The sequence below is a fragment of the Tursiops truncatus genome, chromosome 11 (assembly GCF_011762595.2).
Source record: "Tursiops truncatus isolate mTurTru1 chromosome 11, mTurTru1.mat.Y, whole genome shotgun sequence".
Lineage (NCBI taxonomy): Eukaryota > Metazoa > Chordata > Mammalia > Artiodactyla > Delphinidae > Tursiops > Tursiops truncatus.
Genome location: NC_047044.1, coordinates 63,525,813 through 63,541,138, shown reverse-complemented (window position 1 = coordinate 63,541,138; position 15,326 = coordinate 63,525,813). Strand labels below are relative to the sequence as shown.

General features: G+C 47.8%; 1 protein-coding gene across 1 annotated transcript; it reads right to left on the bottom strand.

Annotated features, from left to right (window-relative positions):
- Positions 1–199: 199 nt before the first annotated feature.
- On the bottom strand, positions 200–15,326 carry DDX23 (DEAD-box helicase 23). Its single transcript, XM_019934512.3, has 17 exons — positions 15,204–15,326; positions 10,690–10,898; positions 10,177–10,281; positions 7,578–7,671; positions 7,402–7,467; positions 6,712–6,850; positions 6,292–6,425; positions 6,043–6,155; positions 5,655–5,798; positions 5,334–5,559; positions 4,880–5,025; positions 4,369–4,546; positions 3,389–3,631; positions 2,797–2,948; positions 2,485–2,593; positions 1,523–1,697; positions 200–1,085 (listed from the first exon to the last, which is right to left on the bottom strand). Exons 2-17 carry the CDS (start codon positions 10,896–10,898, stop codon positions 862–864), a joined length of 2,457 nt encoding a protein of 818 aa, XP_019790071.1. The 5' UTR covers positions 15,204–15,326; the 3' UTR covers positions 200–861.

The following is a 15,326-nucleotide window of genomic DNA, read 5'->3' as shown; positions in this document are numbered from 1 at the left end:
TGCTGTCGGTGCCTTTTCCATCTCCCCTCAGGCACCTCCTATAGACTTAAACTATCAGCTCAGACCCTAGGCTCTTCTTTGAATGTTGATTTTCTTTCATCTCCCAAGTAAATCCACTGTGCCCAGTGCTGTCCTCCTGGTCTTCTGTGGTACCAGGGAGGACCTGGGAGATGAGTTTAGCTAGAACTAAGACACAGCCTTAATATTCATGTATTTATTCTCAGAACATACAAACTCTTCTCAGAGAATAGAAAACAGAAGTTCACTCTGACTTCAAGGACTCAGCCAGCTCCCCATCCCCACACCTGCTAAAAAGTTCCCCGGGTGAGGGCCTGGAGTGCACGGTACCCCTCGGCACAGGGGCCGTGCACAGCTCTAAGCAAGGCTCTCCACTTGTTGGATAATCCGAAAGGGCAAACAGCTGTCAAAATGACAATGAGAGTCCAAGATCCATACTCCTCAGTGCCAGATCCCCTGGGTCACCTAGGGCAACGATGGTGCTGCAGCTCACGCAGTCACGTCTGTGCCGAAGAAGTCCCAGCCCGGCAGCCAGGTCTGTTCAGTCTAGGAGGCAGTGCCAATTGGCTGCCCCCATACCTGGCAAGAGCTGATGGCCCAATGCAATCCCAAAGCCCGCCGGAGGGGCAGGGCTGGGCCAAAACCTAGGGTAATTTGTTCTCCTTGCCTCCTAGCTTCCTCTCCTCTTACAGCCCCACACTCAGGCCTTCAGAACTGAGGGTCTGGGCCAGGGAGTCTGATTGTTTCCTAAGCCCCCATAAGAGTGCGGACCTGGGAAGAGACGTGAGGGTCCTGAAGAACAGGCTCCAGGGCGCAGCCTCGAACCGCAGGGAGAGTGCTGTGTCAGGCAAAGATGGTCTCCTCCCGGCGCTTCTTGGTGAGGATGGTGCCCGGCTTGTGCTGGGCATCGGGGTGGTTGGCCAGCTCTGGGGGGCAGGAGGACACCGGGCTCTCCAGGATGGCTTGCTTCAGCTCATAGAACACAGCAGAGTCCTCTTTGGTGAGGAAGGTGATGGCCACACCACTCTTGCCTGCTCGTCCCGTGCGGCCAATGCGGTGGATATAATCTGAGGAGGGGGAGGAATGTCACTCAGGGCGCCAGGCCAGATGCCCTCGTGAGCAGTGCATGAAGCCTCCACTTCTAAAGGCTTCATCCTTGCCACCACACCTCTGAGGGCAGTAAACACAGCTCGCACTGCCTGAATCTGCAGTGCCCACGGTGCTCTGCCCGCTGGCACTGCTGATGGTGGCCATCCTACCACATTAAGACGGAGTGGCCCAGCTCCGTTCTTCTCCATACCCAGAAGACAGAGTGCAATCCCAGGAGCTGGGACAACACACCCAAGAGAGATACAGGGCAGGAGCTCTTCTCACTGGGACAAGCAGCCCTAGGCTCAGAGCTGTGAGACTTGACAGCAGGAGCCTCCTCAGTGGAGCTATTCGAGGAGAAACGGGCAAGGAATCTCCCTTTACCTGGATTGAAGCTGCTTTCCCCTGCACTTACCTTCAATGTTTTTGGCCATATCATAGTTGACAACCATAGACACATCTTGGATGTCGATACCACGACCCGCCACATCTGTAGCCACCAAAATATCCTTGGCCCCAGCCTTGAGGTTGGATAGTGCAAACTCTCGCTGCTCCTGGCCTTTTCCACCATGCAGCGTACAAGCATTGTACTGTTGGAAGAATGGTGAGGTGAAGAAAGAGCAATGGGATCATGGAAAGACAGAAGTTAGGAGGGAGTGGACTGGGAGGAGGGAGGGTTGCAGAGAGCAGCAGGGGAGATGGAAAGGGGAAGGAGGCAGAAGAGAACAAGGGCAACTGAAGTAAGGAGAGAACAGATGAGCTGAAGAAAGGGATAGGAGAGATTGGGGGTGGTGGTGAGGGGAGACACAGACAGGGCAAGGTCAAAGGTAAAGCAATCAGGGGTGAGATGTGGAGCCAGACAGATGAGAAGTAGTGAAAGAGAGAATGAGGGTAAGAGATGAGGGTGGAAAGCAGGGACCAAGAAATTTAAGGAAGTTTAAGCCTGAGTGGAAAGGACACACCCTTCCCCTCCAACACCAGTATCAGGAGTAAAGGACACTCATCACTAACATCTCCCTCCTGACAACACCATCCTCTCTCCCAAACATAAATAAACACGAAACACTTTGACCCACTCTACTCCATATCCTCAGATCCTGCCAGGATGTGTCTCATAACCTCTCCCTGGCCCCAGCACACTTGGAGGAAGACCCAAGGCAGCTGTGGCTGGCACTGCTGGAATGGACAGGGAGTCACAGCAATCGACCAAGTCCTCTTTATCCCCATCAACCACCCTTTTCCCTCTGACCCTGGCTTGTTAAATGTTGGAGAGGTTCAAGAGTAGGTAAGCACTGAAAGCAGAAGCCTAGGGGGCCCGTCTAGTTTCAGAAAGCAGCACCAAAGAGACCAGGCATTGCTCCCCCCCCCCAGACACACCCCCATCTTCTCCAGGGATTTGGCCAAAACATCACAGCCCTTCTTCTGGTTGACAAAAATGATGATGGGGGGATCAAAGCCTTGCTCCAAGATTGCCAGCAGCTTTTTCCTGGAGAGAAGAGGAAGAGAAAAATGAGATGCATACTACCCTCCACTCCAAGTGAAATGCCCAACACTGATCTACAAACACCAATTCCAGGATCTCCAATGCCCAGCTCTTCAACACGGCAGAACAGTCGCCCTCCGGCCACCACTCGCACTAAAAAAAGCCTCTTCTCCTTTCTGTTTCCCCTGGCTCAGCTGCCCCCATACCTCTTTTCAGACTCTGACATGAGGAAGACCTTCTGTTCCACACGTTCGTGGGGCTTGCCGGCAGAGCCAATGTACACCACAGCAGGTCGCCGAAGATAGCTCCGGGCTAGACGCTCCACCGCTGGGGGCATGGTGGCCGTGAACATGACTGTCTATGAAAACAAGAGGTTCAGCCCTGGGCCCAGGCAGACACATCACACATCCCACCATCAGCCCAGGCAGCGCAGCCCAAGCTGCAGAACAGAAAATGAGCCATGGTGTGAGTTCTGCCAGAAGTAGTGCCTGACAGAGAGAGAACTGTCCTTTGCCTTCCCACTTCTTTTCCTCAGTGCCTGTTCAGCAGAGTACTTTACATCTTATGCTAACAGGAAGGGCTGAGAGCATTTGCCAGCACCTGTGGCGGGCAGTAGCATGACTGTTTGGAATCATTTTTCCAGGGCTAAGAGGCTACACTGCTAGGACTGTGAGAGGACTGTACATGGGGAGCCATGCCTCACCATTCTGGAAACATGCACTTGCCTAGGGCAAGAAGGGCCCTGGAGCAGGTCTGGCAACTTGCCCAACTTTTCCCAGCCTAGGGAAGCAGCCTTACTTGGCGGTACTTATGTTTTCCTGACTCGAAGTTGGCCAACATCTTCTCAGGGTCCTCGGCCTCATCCGTGTCCGGCTTCTGGTTGCTGACAGGCATGTGCTCCAGGATCTTCTGGACGTCTGGCTCGAAGCCCATATCAATCATCCTGTCTGCCTCATCCAGAACCACATAGGTACAGCGGCTCAGCACCAGGTAGCGGTTCTCCAGCACATCAATCAGACGTCCTGGAGTAGCAATCACTATCTGGGGGGTACAGTGGAATCATGTGTGGCCCCAGCAGGTACCCCTTTCTTCTCTCTTCTGTGAACTATCCACCCAATAGATCCCCAATGCTAAGGAACTTTGACCCCAACCTCCAGTTATGTTTGGTAGTGAAAGTTCCTGAGAAGTGGCATGAAATCACTTGTTGCTACCTTGGATTTTTTTCAGGAATGAATGGGGTCTCTGAGTAAGGTCCAGGGATTAGACAGAAGAGGCAACATCAACAGAACTTTCTTTGATGGAAGAGAGACTAAGCGATACTATGGAGGGGGTTGGATAAAGGGATTACACTAAGAAGCCTGCAGAAGACTTGATTCCTACAGCAGACTTCTCGTAAAAAGCTCTCCTCCCCTACCCTAAGAAGAAGGCAACACAAAATCAACGACATGGTCTTTCAGAGCGATTAAGAGCACAGCCTTCACATATGAATCTCAGCTCTACCCATCACCAGCTGTGACTTTGGGCAAGTTATTAACCTGATTCTCAGCTTCACCTGTAAAATGGAAATACCGTTATCTATTCTCTTTAAGGTGGTTGTGAGAATTAATGATATACAGAGTACAATCCCTGGTGCATAAGTCCCCCATAAATAACAGCACATATATACATACCAGCCCCTTTCTTCATTTACTGTACATCTATGGCAGAAACTAGAAACAGAGCCCCCAGACAGAGAGCCCTCCCAAATGGCGGGCTGGCTGCCGGCCAGGTGAACAAACCTCACAACCCATGCGCAGCCTGAAGCCCTGGTCTTCTCTGGAGATGCCGCCAATGACGGCCACAGTGCGGATGCCTAGCGGCTTCCCAAACTTGATGGTCTCTTCCTCAATCTGCTGAGCCAGCTCACGAGTGGGGGCCAGGATGATGGCATAAGGGCCCTGGTCTGACTCTTCGATCCTGTGGTAAATGGGGCATTCCACAGTTTCATGAGCTTTGGTTCTCATCCAACCACAAACAGGAGCAAGACAAAGTCACTCTTAAGGGCAACTAAAGGGAATGAGGAGGGTGGTGGGAAAAGAATGTAACAATTGCTCTTAAAGATCAGATGCCGGGATAGCCAAGCTCTCCAGGGAGTGGTCCTTGCCAGCAATAAAATCATGCACTTCTTTGATATCATGATCCAATTACTCCCTAATATCTGACCCAGACTAAAGGCTTCTGATTATAGACTTAAAAAGAAAACCAAATGCTCATTTGCCATTTTCACCAACTGGTGTCAGCTGATGTCACCTGTCAATTTTGGGGAGAGTGGTAATCCAGACCAGCAACGGGATGAGGAAGGCTGCTGTCTTGCCGCTGCCAGTCTCAGCCACTCCAATGATGTCACGATTCTGTAGCCCAATGGGAATTGCCTGACGCTGGATAGGTGTCGGCTCCTGTAGTGACCCAGAGACAGTAACGTGTACAGGCAAAATTATACCACCTGGGCTGCTGCTGACAGAGTGGGCGCATATGCTAGCACAACGGGAGGACACCAAGCACAGTGAACAGGAATGGGACCCGAGAAGAAACACAATCAACAAACAATACTTCCACCAGAAACTGAGAGACGTCACCTTGGTGCCCACTGGCAGAGAAGGCACCGAACAGTCTAGGAACAAAGTTCTCTGTTCTCAAATTAAATCCGTACCCCCTAGAATCTGGGAACACGTAAGGCCTTCTGGGCCAATCTGCTCCTTCATACCTTGTAGCCACACTTATCGATGACCTCCAAGATGTGTGGAGGCAGAGAAGAGTCTTTCCAGGATCGGATGGGATTGGGGATCTTGCCACCTTTGGTGGTGATGCTGTAGTCCTCACGGAAGATCCGCCAGTCCCTGTCTGTCATCTCATCCAACTTCTTCTGGGACCAATGCCTATCATCCCAGCGTTGCTTGGCTTCCTTCTTACGAAGTTTGCGGAGTCTTGCCCTGGAGCAGGACATGGGGAATGAAGGGGTTCGTATCCTCCGTCTCCTTCCTGTAGACTCGGCTCTGCCCAACCACCTGCAGCCCTGCCCACTCACTCCTCCTGCTCCTTTTCTTCCAGCGTCCGCCTCTTCTCCATTAGGTCTCCATAGAAACGTGACTGCTCTCGTTTCTGCTGCTTTAGGTCAATGCCTGCAATGAAGCCTCGCCCCAACAACTGCACCTGGTGCCGTTCTTTGTACCTGGGATTGAGACAGAGGAAGAGGAAAAGAGAAGGAGCTGCTAAGCACAAGGATGGAGGTGCAGACTACCAACATTACCAGTTCCCCTTCCAGCCAGGGTCCTTCATCGCCCAGAGGGCTGGCTAACTACTATTTTACCCATCTCCTCATCCCAGCCTATCTTACTTCTAGCTCTGTAGTCACTGGTTCTCTCTAGCAACTGCCTAGTTTAAAAGACCTAGCACTGAGGCCTGAAGACACTCACAGGGGGTTGTAGTCAATGGAAGTGTCCTCAGATGCATCCCACTCAAAGACAAACTTGCGGTCATTGAGATGCCTCGTCCGGCGCCGCTTCTTGATGCCACCCAGGTAACGCTCCTGCCCGGGCACAGAACACAAAGCCCATCAAACGGGAGGCCCAAACCTCATATACAGAGATCAGACTGGCCCAACAAGCAAGCCTCCTTAGTGTGTGAGGAGCGTGGGGCCACGAAGACAGAGCTGAGGCCTGTACCTTAATGGCATGCAGTTCCTTGCTCTTATCCTTCTCCTCCCGGATTTTCTGCCGCCCTTCCTCATCCTCATTTCCATTGGTCTCCCGCTCCATCCTCTCCCTGCGTTCCCGACGTTCCCGTTCCTGAGGGTCTTCTGTAGACCAAAGAAAGCAAAGCTGCAGAAGAACTCAGTGGAAGAAAAAAGAGGGCATGGAGGAGATCCAGACAACAGACACCAAATGAGTAAAAAAATGGGGCGGGAGATTTATGATACAAGGGAAATGGAGACCTAACAGAAAGATATTTTTCTCAGAAACTTGCCCCATCCTTCCTTCTTCCAAACTCAGAGCAAATAGCTTTCTAGCTCTCCTAAGTTACACCACAATCCCATTCCCACCCTTCCCTACCCTGTCTAGGGGCCACAGGGTAAGAAAACGAACCCAACATTTTCCTGCCCAAGTCTTGGAACTGTTTCCTTTTCTTCCTCTCTTCCTCAAGCATCCTCTGCCGCTCCTCCACCTCCTGCTGCCGTCGCTTTAGGGCTTCAGCCTCTCGTTCTGCTTTGGAGAGGAACTTGGGCTACAAAACAGATTACAACTGTAAACAATGATCTAGGAACAGGGTATAATCACACCACTGATGGCAAGATGGCAGGGAGCCCAAAAATATTTGCTCAGGCATTAAACATGTTAAGGAAAACATAAATAGGCCCAGGACCCTGTTACGGGCTAAACTGTGTCTCCCTCAAAATTCACATGTTGAAGCCCTACCCTCCAGTACCTCAGAATGTGACTGTATTTGGAGACAGAGCCTTTAAAGAGGTGACTAAGGTAACCTGAGGCTCCAAGGTTGGGCCCTAAACCAATCTGACTGTGTCCTTATAAAAAGAGAAAATTTGGACACACAGAGATACCAGGAGCATACACACACAGAGGGAAGAGCATGTGAATATGGAAAAGACATCCATCTACAAGCCAAGGAGAGAAGCCTCAGAAGAAACAACCCCATCTGATCTCAGACTTCTAACCTCCAGAACTGTGAGAAAATAAATTTTTGTTGTTTAAGTCACTCAGTCCGTGTGTTCTGTCATGGCAGCCCCAGCCAACTAATACAGACCTTCAAGCTCTTACCTTAGCCTCAGCTTCTTCCTCAGCCTTTTTCTTGGCCAGAAGTTCCTCCAGGGATAATGGCTGGGCCTGAAGATAAAACACAGGACTTCAGTCCATAGAGGCTCTCTCCCTATGAAGAACAAAGTTGGGCTTGAACTGAAGAGGAAGATGAGGAAAAAAATCCTTCCTCTTTTTACCTTAGGCTTCTTATCACCATGTTCGTCCTCTTCATCCTTCCTAGAGTCTCTGTCTTTCCGAGATTTAAAATCTTTTCCTCGGCCAGGAGATAAACTTAAAGGCAAAGGAACAGGAAAAGTCCATATCACTCTTAGCCTAGCCCCTGGATGAGGCTCAGACTGAGCTCGCCAAAAGAGGATGGAAGTTTTCCCACGACTCAGCAAGACTGGCCCACGGTCATCCAACATGTCCTGAAGCTCCTTTTGCAGACCTGGTCACTCTGCCTGCTCTGAAACCTAACAATGACCCTATCTTGGCCCCATTCTACCTGAATCTCCTTTTCTGAGACTATTCTCTTCTGGGAAGTGGATCTTCACTACTGATATCAAAAATTATTTCCTCCAAATATTACTCAGCCATAAAAAAGAAGGAAATATTACCATTTGCAGCAACATGGATGGACCTAGAGATTATCACACTGAGTGAAGCCAGACAGAGAAAGACAAATATATGGTATCACTTATACGTGGAATCTAAAAAATAATACAAATGAATTATTTACAAAACAGAAACAAACTCACAGACACAGAAAACAAACTTATGGTTACCAAAGGGGAAGGGGGGCATGGAAGGCTAAATTAGGAGTATGGGATTAACAGATACACATGACTATATATAAAATAAACAACAAGAATTTACTGTAGGGACTTCCCTGGTGGCACAGTGGTTAAGAATCTGCCTGCCAATGCAGGGGACATGGGTTCGAGCTCTGATCCGGGAAGCTGTCACATGCCGCGGAGCAACTAAGCCCGTGCACTACAACTACTGAGCCTGTGCTCTAGAGCCCACGAGCCACAACTACTGAGCCTGTGCTCTAGAACCCGCGAACCACAACTACTGAGCCTGCGTGCCACAATTACTGAAGCCCGTGCGTCTAGAGCCCGTGCTCCACAACGAGAAGCCACGGCAATGAGAAGCCTACGTACCACAACAAAGAGTAGACCCCGCTCGCCGCAATTAGAGAAAGCCCGCGCACAGCAACGAAGACCCAATGCAGCCAAAAATAAATAAATTAAACTTTTTTAAAAATAAAAAACATACAATTAAAAAATTTCTTAAAAAAAAGAATTTACTGTATAGCACAGGAAACTATATTCAATATCTTGTAATATCCTATAATAGAAAAAAAACAGAAAATATACACGTGTGTGCGTGTGTGTGTGTGTGTGTGTGTGTATATATATATATATATATATATATATATATATATATATATATATATATATATACACGCGAAACTGGATCACTTTGCTATACACCTGAAACTAACCCCATATTGTAAATCAACTATATTTTGATTAAAAAATTATTTCCTCCAAACAGCATATGCATGTCAGTAGAAAAAAAAAAATCCTGCATTACTTGAGAATACACAATAAATTTAGCCGACATGGCCACCCACATACACCCTTCCCAGATACTGCTATATATGTCCTTTCCTCATCTCTCCTTCCTACCAGCCCCAGCAATCTTTCCCCACACCTGCTATAAGCTTAATATGCAAGAGATCTCAACCCCACTGCGTTTGTTGCAAGAATTCTATTCTTTGCCCTGAATTCTAATCTACAGATTCAGGGCCTAATAAAAACTTTGTATAGAAAGTTTCCAGGGCTTCCCTGGTGGTGCAGTGGTTAAAAATCCGCCTGCCAGGGGCTTCCCTGGTGGCGCAGTGGTTGAGAGTCTGCCTGCCGATGCAGGGGACATGGGTTCGTGCCCCGGTCCGGGAAGATCCCACATGCCGCAGAGCGGCTGGGCCTGTGAGCCATGGCCACTGAGCCTGAGCATCCGGAGCCTGAACGTCCGGAGCCTGTGCTCCGCAACGGGAGAGGCCACAACAGTGAGAGGCCCACGTACCACCAAAAAAAAAAAAAAAAAAAAAAAAAAATCTCCCTGTCAATGCAGGGGACACGGGTTCGAGCCCTGGTCCGGGAAGATCTCTCATGCCGCGGAGCAACTAAGCTCATGCGCCACAACTACTGAGCCTGCGCTCTAGAGCCTGTGAGCCACAGCTACTGAGCCCGCGTGCCACAACTACTGAAGCCCACACACCTAGAGCCCGTGCTCTGCAACAAGAGACGCCACCGCAATGAGAAGCCGGCGCACCACAACAAAGAGTAGCCCCCACTCGTCGCAACTAGAGAAAGCCCACGCACAGCAACGAAGACCCAACGCAGCCAAAATATAAATAAGAAACAAATTAAAAAAAAAAAAAGTTTCCAGAACAAAGAGATCAAGATACTGGTGCATTAAGCTATCCCAACAAATATATGTTGTACATTCTGGTTAGAAAACTGAATGGTCCGATGGAGCTGTTTTGTTGGGTGGTAACCTTTTCAAACTAAATTCTAAGAACAAGCTGACCCTCAAGAAGTGGTGACTTCACTAACTGGTTATCCTTTCTAAAGAAGGTGTGTGCCTTCTAAAAAAGACAGTTCTACTATAACTGCCAATAGGATTCGCTATGGAAAATTTACTTTCCCCCGAAGCTGAGCCAGCTGAGATGCAGAGAGGAAGCGACCAGAGTGTTGCCCTAAAGCCCACTCCCACTCCCTCAGGTACCTGGATCGCTTACGGTCCCGTCTGTGCCCATCCTTATCCCGATCTCGGTCCTTCTTATTCCGATCACGCTCCTTATCTCGCTCTCGTTCTTTGTGCCGGCGTTCTCTGAAGACAGCACATTTAGGAAATTACATGACACTTCCTGAGTCCTGAGTATCCTGCTTCACTGCAGCCCTAAGAAGGTTCCCATGCTCTTTTCTCCCCAAAGTAATATTTTACAAATTGGAAAATGTGTTTCCCAAGAAGTTATGAGGGAATTCTAAGAAGGTCTAAGAGCTCAGAGCTGTACTGCTAAGTATCAGTGGCAATGATAGGCCATGGATTATGTGAACAGATGAACTATCTTCCTTGATCATCTGGACCTTCATCTTACAAGTTCCCTATTAACCTTTAAGAACTAAGAGAAATGTATGAAAGACTAATGCCCTAATATGGAGGCATCAGAGGAACCAAGAATAAAGGAGTTTGAAATGTACACTCCCTTTTCACGTAACAAACAGAAAATTACTTTACCTTTCTGTGGACTTGGAACGGGAACGGGAACGAGAACGGCTGCCTCCTCGACGCCTTTCCCTTGAACGATGCCGTTTCCTATCTTTAGATGGGGAAGACTTCCGGTCTCGGTCTCTATCCCGTTCTCTGTCAGGAGTCCGAGATCGCTTCCTTTCCTCCTTGGAAGGTGATGCCTCACGGTCCTTCTTATCAGCCAGCTCTCCTGCCATCTGTCATGGGTAAGAGGAGTATTTATTATGTACTAGGTACTGCTCTAAACTTTTTACAAATAATTTACTTAATCTCAAAACAACCCTCTGAGGTAGATATACTGGTATGCATGCTTTATGGATGAAGAAGCTGAAGCTCAGATGTATAAAGTAACTTGCCTAAGGACACACGGGTGTTAAGTGTCACAGTTTTAGGCAGTCTGGCTCCAGAGGCCCATTCTTATTCATTAATGCTATGTTATTTCTCTGGGATTCCTTTTTGTAAATATTCATTTCCAAAAGTATACAATGAATATACCTTATTTTTATAATTAGACTGCAAGAGTATTAAAAGAAATGTTAGTTAATGAATAGTGTACTAGCTATCTCTAGAAACATCTTGTTTTGCCTATCTTAGGAGTCTATTGTGTCTGCCAGCCCACCAGGATCAGTCAACATATATACATCTAAGGGAGATAAGTTCTCTTGAGCTCACAAAGAAAGCTCAAAAGAGAAAAAAGGAGTTTAACTTAGAGATTTGGGATTATGATCAGCACCTCAAGGAAACCTAAATTCAAATAGAGAAACTCACTTTTACTCAGATTAAAAGAAATGTATTTCTAGTTATACAATGGCAAAAACTTTGTGAAGGGTACATAGGACTCCATACACTTTGGTTTTACGACTTCCTTCCTTCCTACAATTATTTTAGAACTTAAAATAAGGGAGGGAGGAATGGAGAGAGGGAAGGAGGGGAAGAGGGAGGAAGAAGTGTACCAGAAACTAGAGATCACAGACGTTCTGACTCATGTTCCCTACTCAGATTTTCACAGCCTTGATTATGATCCAGTCCCATGAAAAGTTTGAGCAGGAATTTGTTCTGTCCCCATACTGCCTAGGGGACATTGAACACCATGCCACACTGTCAACTGTCCTTCAGACTACAAAATTTACTTCAGCCAGGTGCTAAATTCAGACAGCAAGTCTGAATCTGCCTCTATTCCACCATCACCACCACCATCCCTAAGCCTCAGGATATATTTTTCAGAACTTACTTTAACCCCAAATGGTTCCAGGGAAATAACAGTTCCCTAAGCTTTAGCTTATGATCCCTCTTTCCCATGTAATTCCTGCCATATATTTTTAAGAAGGGAGAGTATGTAAAGAAGAGAAAAAAATGAACAAGTAGCACTTTCAAAAGGCGGAGACAACCCATTTTACCTCAAAATTGCCAGTACGTCATGCATATCACATGGAAATTATACTTATGTCTCGTCCACTTATAGCCCTAAGAAAACAATCCAGGGACTTCCCTGGTGGCACAGCGGTTAAGAATCCGCCTGCCAACGCAGGGGATACGCGTTCAATCCCTGGTCTGGGAAGATCCCACATGCCACAGAGCAACTAAGCCCATGGGCCACAACTACTGAGCCTGTGCTCTAGAGACCGCAAGCCACAGCTACTGAAGTCCATGAGCCTAGAGCCCGTGCTCTAGCCCATGCTTCACCTCAACGAGAAGCCCGCGCACCGCAACGAAGACCCAATGCAGCCAAAAATAAAAATAAGTAAATAAAATAAAATAGCCCTCTTCTATTAAAGAAAAAAAGAAAACAATCCAGAGGAAAGGCCATCTTCTCTATAAAGCATCCTGGACATCAGCATTCTTTCGACAAATATTCACTGAGTACCTGGTAGGTGCCAGAAACTATTCTGCGTACTAGAGGTACAGCAGTAAACAAAACAAAGTCTCTGATCTCATAATGCTTAAATTCCAGTGAAGCAGACAACAGTCAGGCAGAAAGATAAGAGAATTTCAAACAGTAATGAGTGCTAATGAAGAGAGTAAAACAGGGTGACGTGATGGGGAGCAGTATGAACAAGAGATAGAAGGCTCTGGAAAGAATTTTTTAGATGACATGTAAGCTGAGACTTGAATGATGGGAAATAGAGTCTGCAAAAATCAGAGGAAGAATTTACTGGGCAGAAGGGACAGTAAGGCACTGGGGCAAGAACTAGCTTAGCATGTTTGCCAATTAAAAATAGACTCGTGTGGGACTTCCCTGGTGGTCCAGTGGTAAAGAATCTGCCCTGCAATGCAGGGGACGAGGGTTCGATTCCTGATCAGGGAACTAATATCCCACATGCTGCGGGGCAACTAAGCCCGTGCACCACAACTACTGAGCCCGCACGCCTCAACTAGGGAGCGCGTATGCCGCAAACTACAGAGCCCACACGCTCTGGAGCCCGTGCACCACAACTAGAGAGAAGCCCACGTGCCGCAGCGAAGATCCTGCATGCCGCAACGAAGACCCACCGCAGCCAAAAATAAAAATAAAAAATAAGTAAAAAAAATAAAATAGACTCGTGTGAGGAATTCCTTGGAGGTCCAGCGGTTAGGATTCAACGCTTTCACTGCTGGGCATGGTCTGATCCCTGGTCAGGGAACTAAGATCCCGCAGGCTGCACGGCAGGGCCCAAACAAATAGACTCATGTGGCTCAGTGGCAGTGACCAAGGGGGAAGACTGATTTGCGATGAGTTCAGGGAGGTAGGCAGGGGTTAGATCATGGAAATGTGTTTCAGGCCAGGGTAAAGGAACTTGGATTTTAATCTAACTGCAGTGGGAACCTTAGAAAGGTGATAAACAGGAAGTGATGTGGTCTTATTTTACATTTTCAAAGAATTACTTTGGTGACTTGCAAGAAAACCTACGGTAGGGAGGCAACAGTGGACACAGAACCACTGAGAATGCTATTACAGTAGTCTACACAAGAGATGACAATGGCTTGTTCTAGGAAAGTGGCAATGGAGATGAAAAGAAGTAGAGGGCTTCAGGGTACATTTTGAAGGCAGAGCTGATAGGACTTACTGATGAAGGGAGGAAACAAAGAGGAGAGACAAATGTAACTCCTAAATTTACGGTCTGACCAACTGGTTAAATGGTTCACGGTGCCATTAGTGACCAGAGGAGACTGGGGAAGGAAAAGACTTAGAAGAAATCAAAAGTTTCATTTTGACCATATTGAGTGTAAGATGTCAATAAGAAAACCAAGTGGAGATTCCAGAAAGGCAGTTGAAAATGTAATTCTGCAACTCAAGAGAGAGTCTGGAGACAGTAACTTGAGTTATCAATATATAGATTGCTTTTAAAGCCATGGGACGCTAAGTGATATTACCTAAGTAGGCATTCTAGTTAAAAAAGAAATTAGAGGAGGACCCAGGATTGACCTCCGGAACACTGTAACATTTAGAAGTCAGGCACAGGAGGAGCCAGAGGGAAAAACTGGAAAGAAACAACAGCCAGTGAGAAATAAGAAAAAATAGTAAAGTACGGCATCACAGAAATCAAAAATGTGTTTCAAGGAGGGAGGGGTTACCTGTGTCAAGTGGAGAAAGACTAGAAGATAAAGGAGTGACCCTTGCATTTGGAAAAACAGAGATGGCTTGGCGACCTTTGACAAGAGCTGTTTCAGTGGCATGGAGGGAGTAGAAGGCTGAGTGGAGTGAGCTTAGAAGAGAATGAGAAGTGCAAATAAGAAGAAAGTAAACGTAGGGAACTTTTATTATAGGTTCCACTTATCACAAACCTCCACATCTTTGAGTTCCTCAGTTCTTTAGGGCAGGGGCAGAGTCTTTTTTTCATTCAGTGAACTATGTACTAATCAAGCATCCACTATATGCAAGGCACCATGCTAGGCGCTGTGTGAGTTACAAAAGGAAATCAGGAAGATCCTGTCCACAGGAAGCTTACAAAACAAAAGAGGGTTATGAGACACATAGCAAGATGCAGGCTCAAATGAATTATTGCAGGAGTTCAAAGAAGAAGTTTACTTTCACTTGTAAAAGGGAATTTGGAAAGACTGTAGAGAAAGTAGCTCTTGAGCACTGAAATATAGGTAGAATCTGAAGATGTATAACTGAAGGTGCCAGGAAGAAGTCATTCCCGGAAAAAGAAATAATACAGGAGGCGCAGAGGCGGGAAAGCATGACTGGTTCTGGGAGAAAAACCAGAGTTTCAGTTCGGCTGGAGCAAGGGCTACTCGAAACATGAAGGAATAAAGTCGGACTGAGGGTATCACAGGTGCTGTGCGCGTGGGAAAAGGTCTGACCTGGAACATCGTCCAGGGACCTGCCCTGTGCCCCCAGGAGCCAACACTCCCGCTGGGGCCCGCGCCCTTTCGCTCCTGCCCGCCAGGGCTTTCCAAGCTCGTGCCCCTTCCCTGAGGCGTTCTTCCCGTCTTATCCCGGAGACAGGAGCCACCGCTGTGCCCTCACTCTCGCCTTCTCTGCAAGCTCCTGGAAAACGCTTCCATCGCCCGAGACTCACCACTCTTGAGTCCGAACCGCCCAACGCGGCCTCAACGTCGCCGAGCAGTCGCCATCTTCCCCATTTCCTGGTCGCCGGGCTGCTCCCCAGGCCGCGCGGCAAGCTGGGAAGGCGAGTTCCTGG

Coding starts and splice junctions, on each gene's coding strand:
- DDX23 (XM_019934512.3), bottom strand. CDS start 10,898: ATGGCAGGAGAGCTGGCTGATAAGAAGGACCGTGAGGCATCACCTTCC. Junction 6,851..7,401: donor AGGAAGAAGCTGAGGCTAAG/GTAAGAGCTTGA, acceptor TCTGTTTTGTAG/CCCAAGTTCCTCTCCAAAGC. Junction 4,547..4,879: donor ACTCTCCCCAAAATTGACAG/GTGACATCAGCT, acceptor CATTTACCACAG/GATCGAAGAGTCAGACCAGG.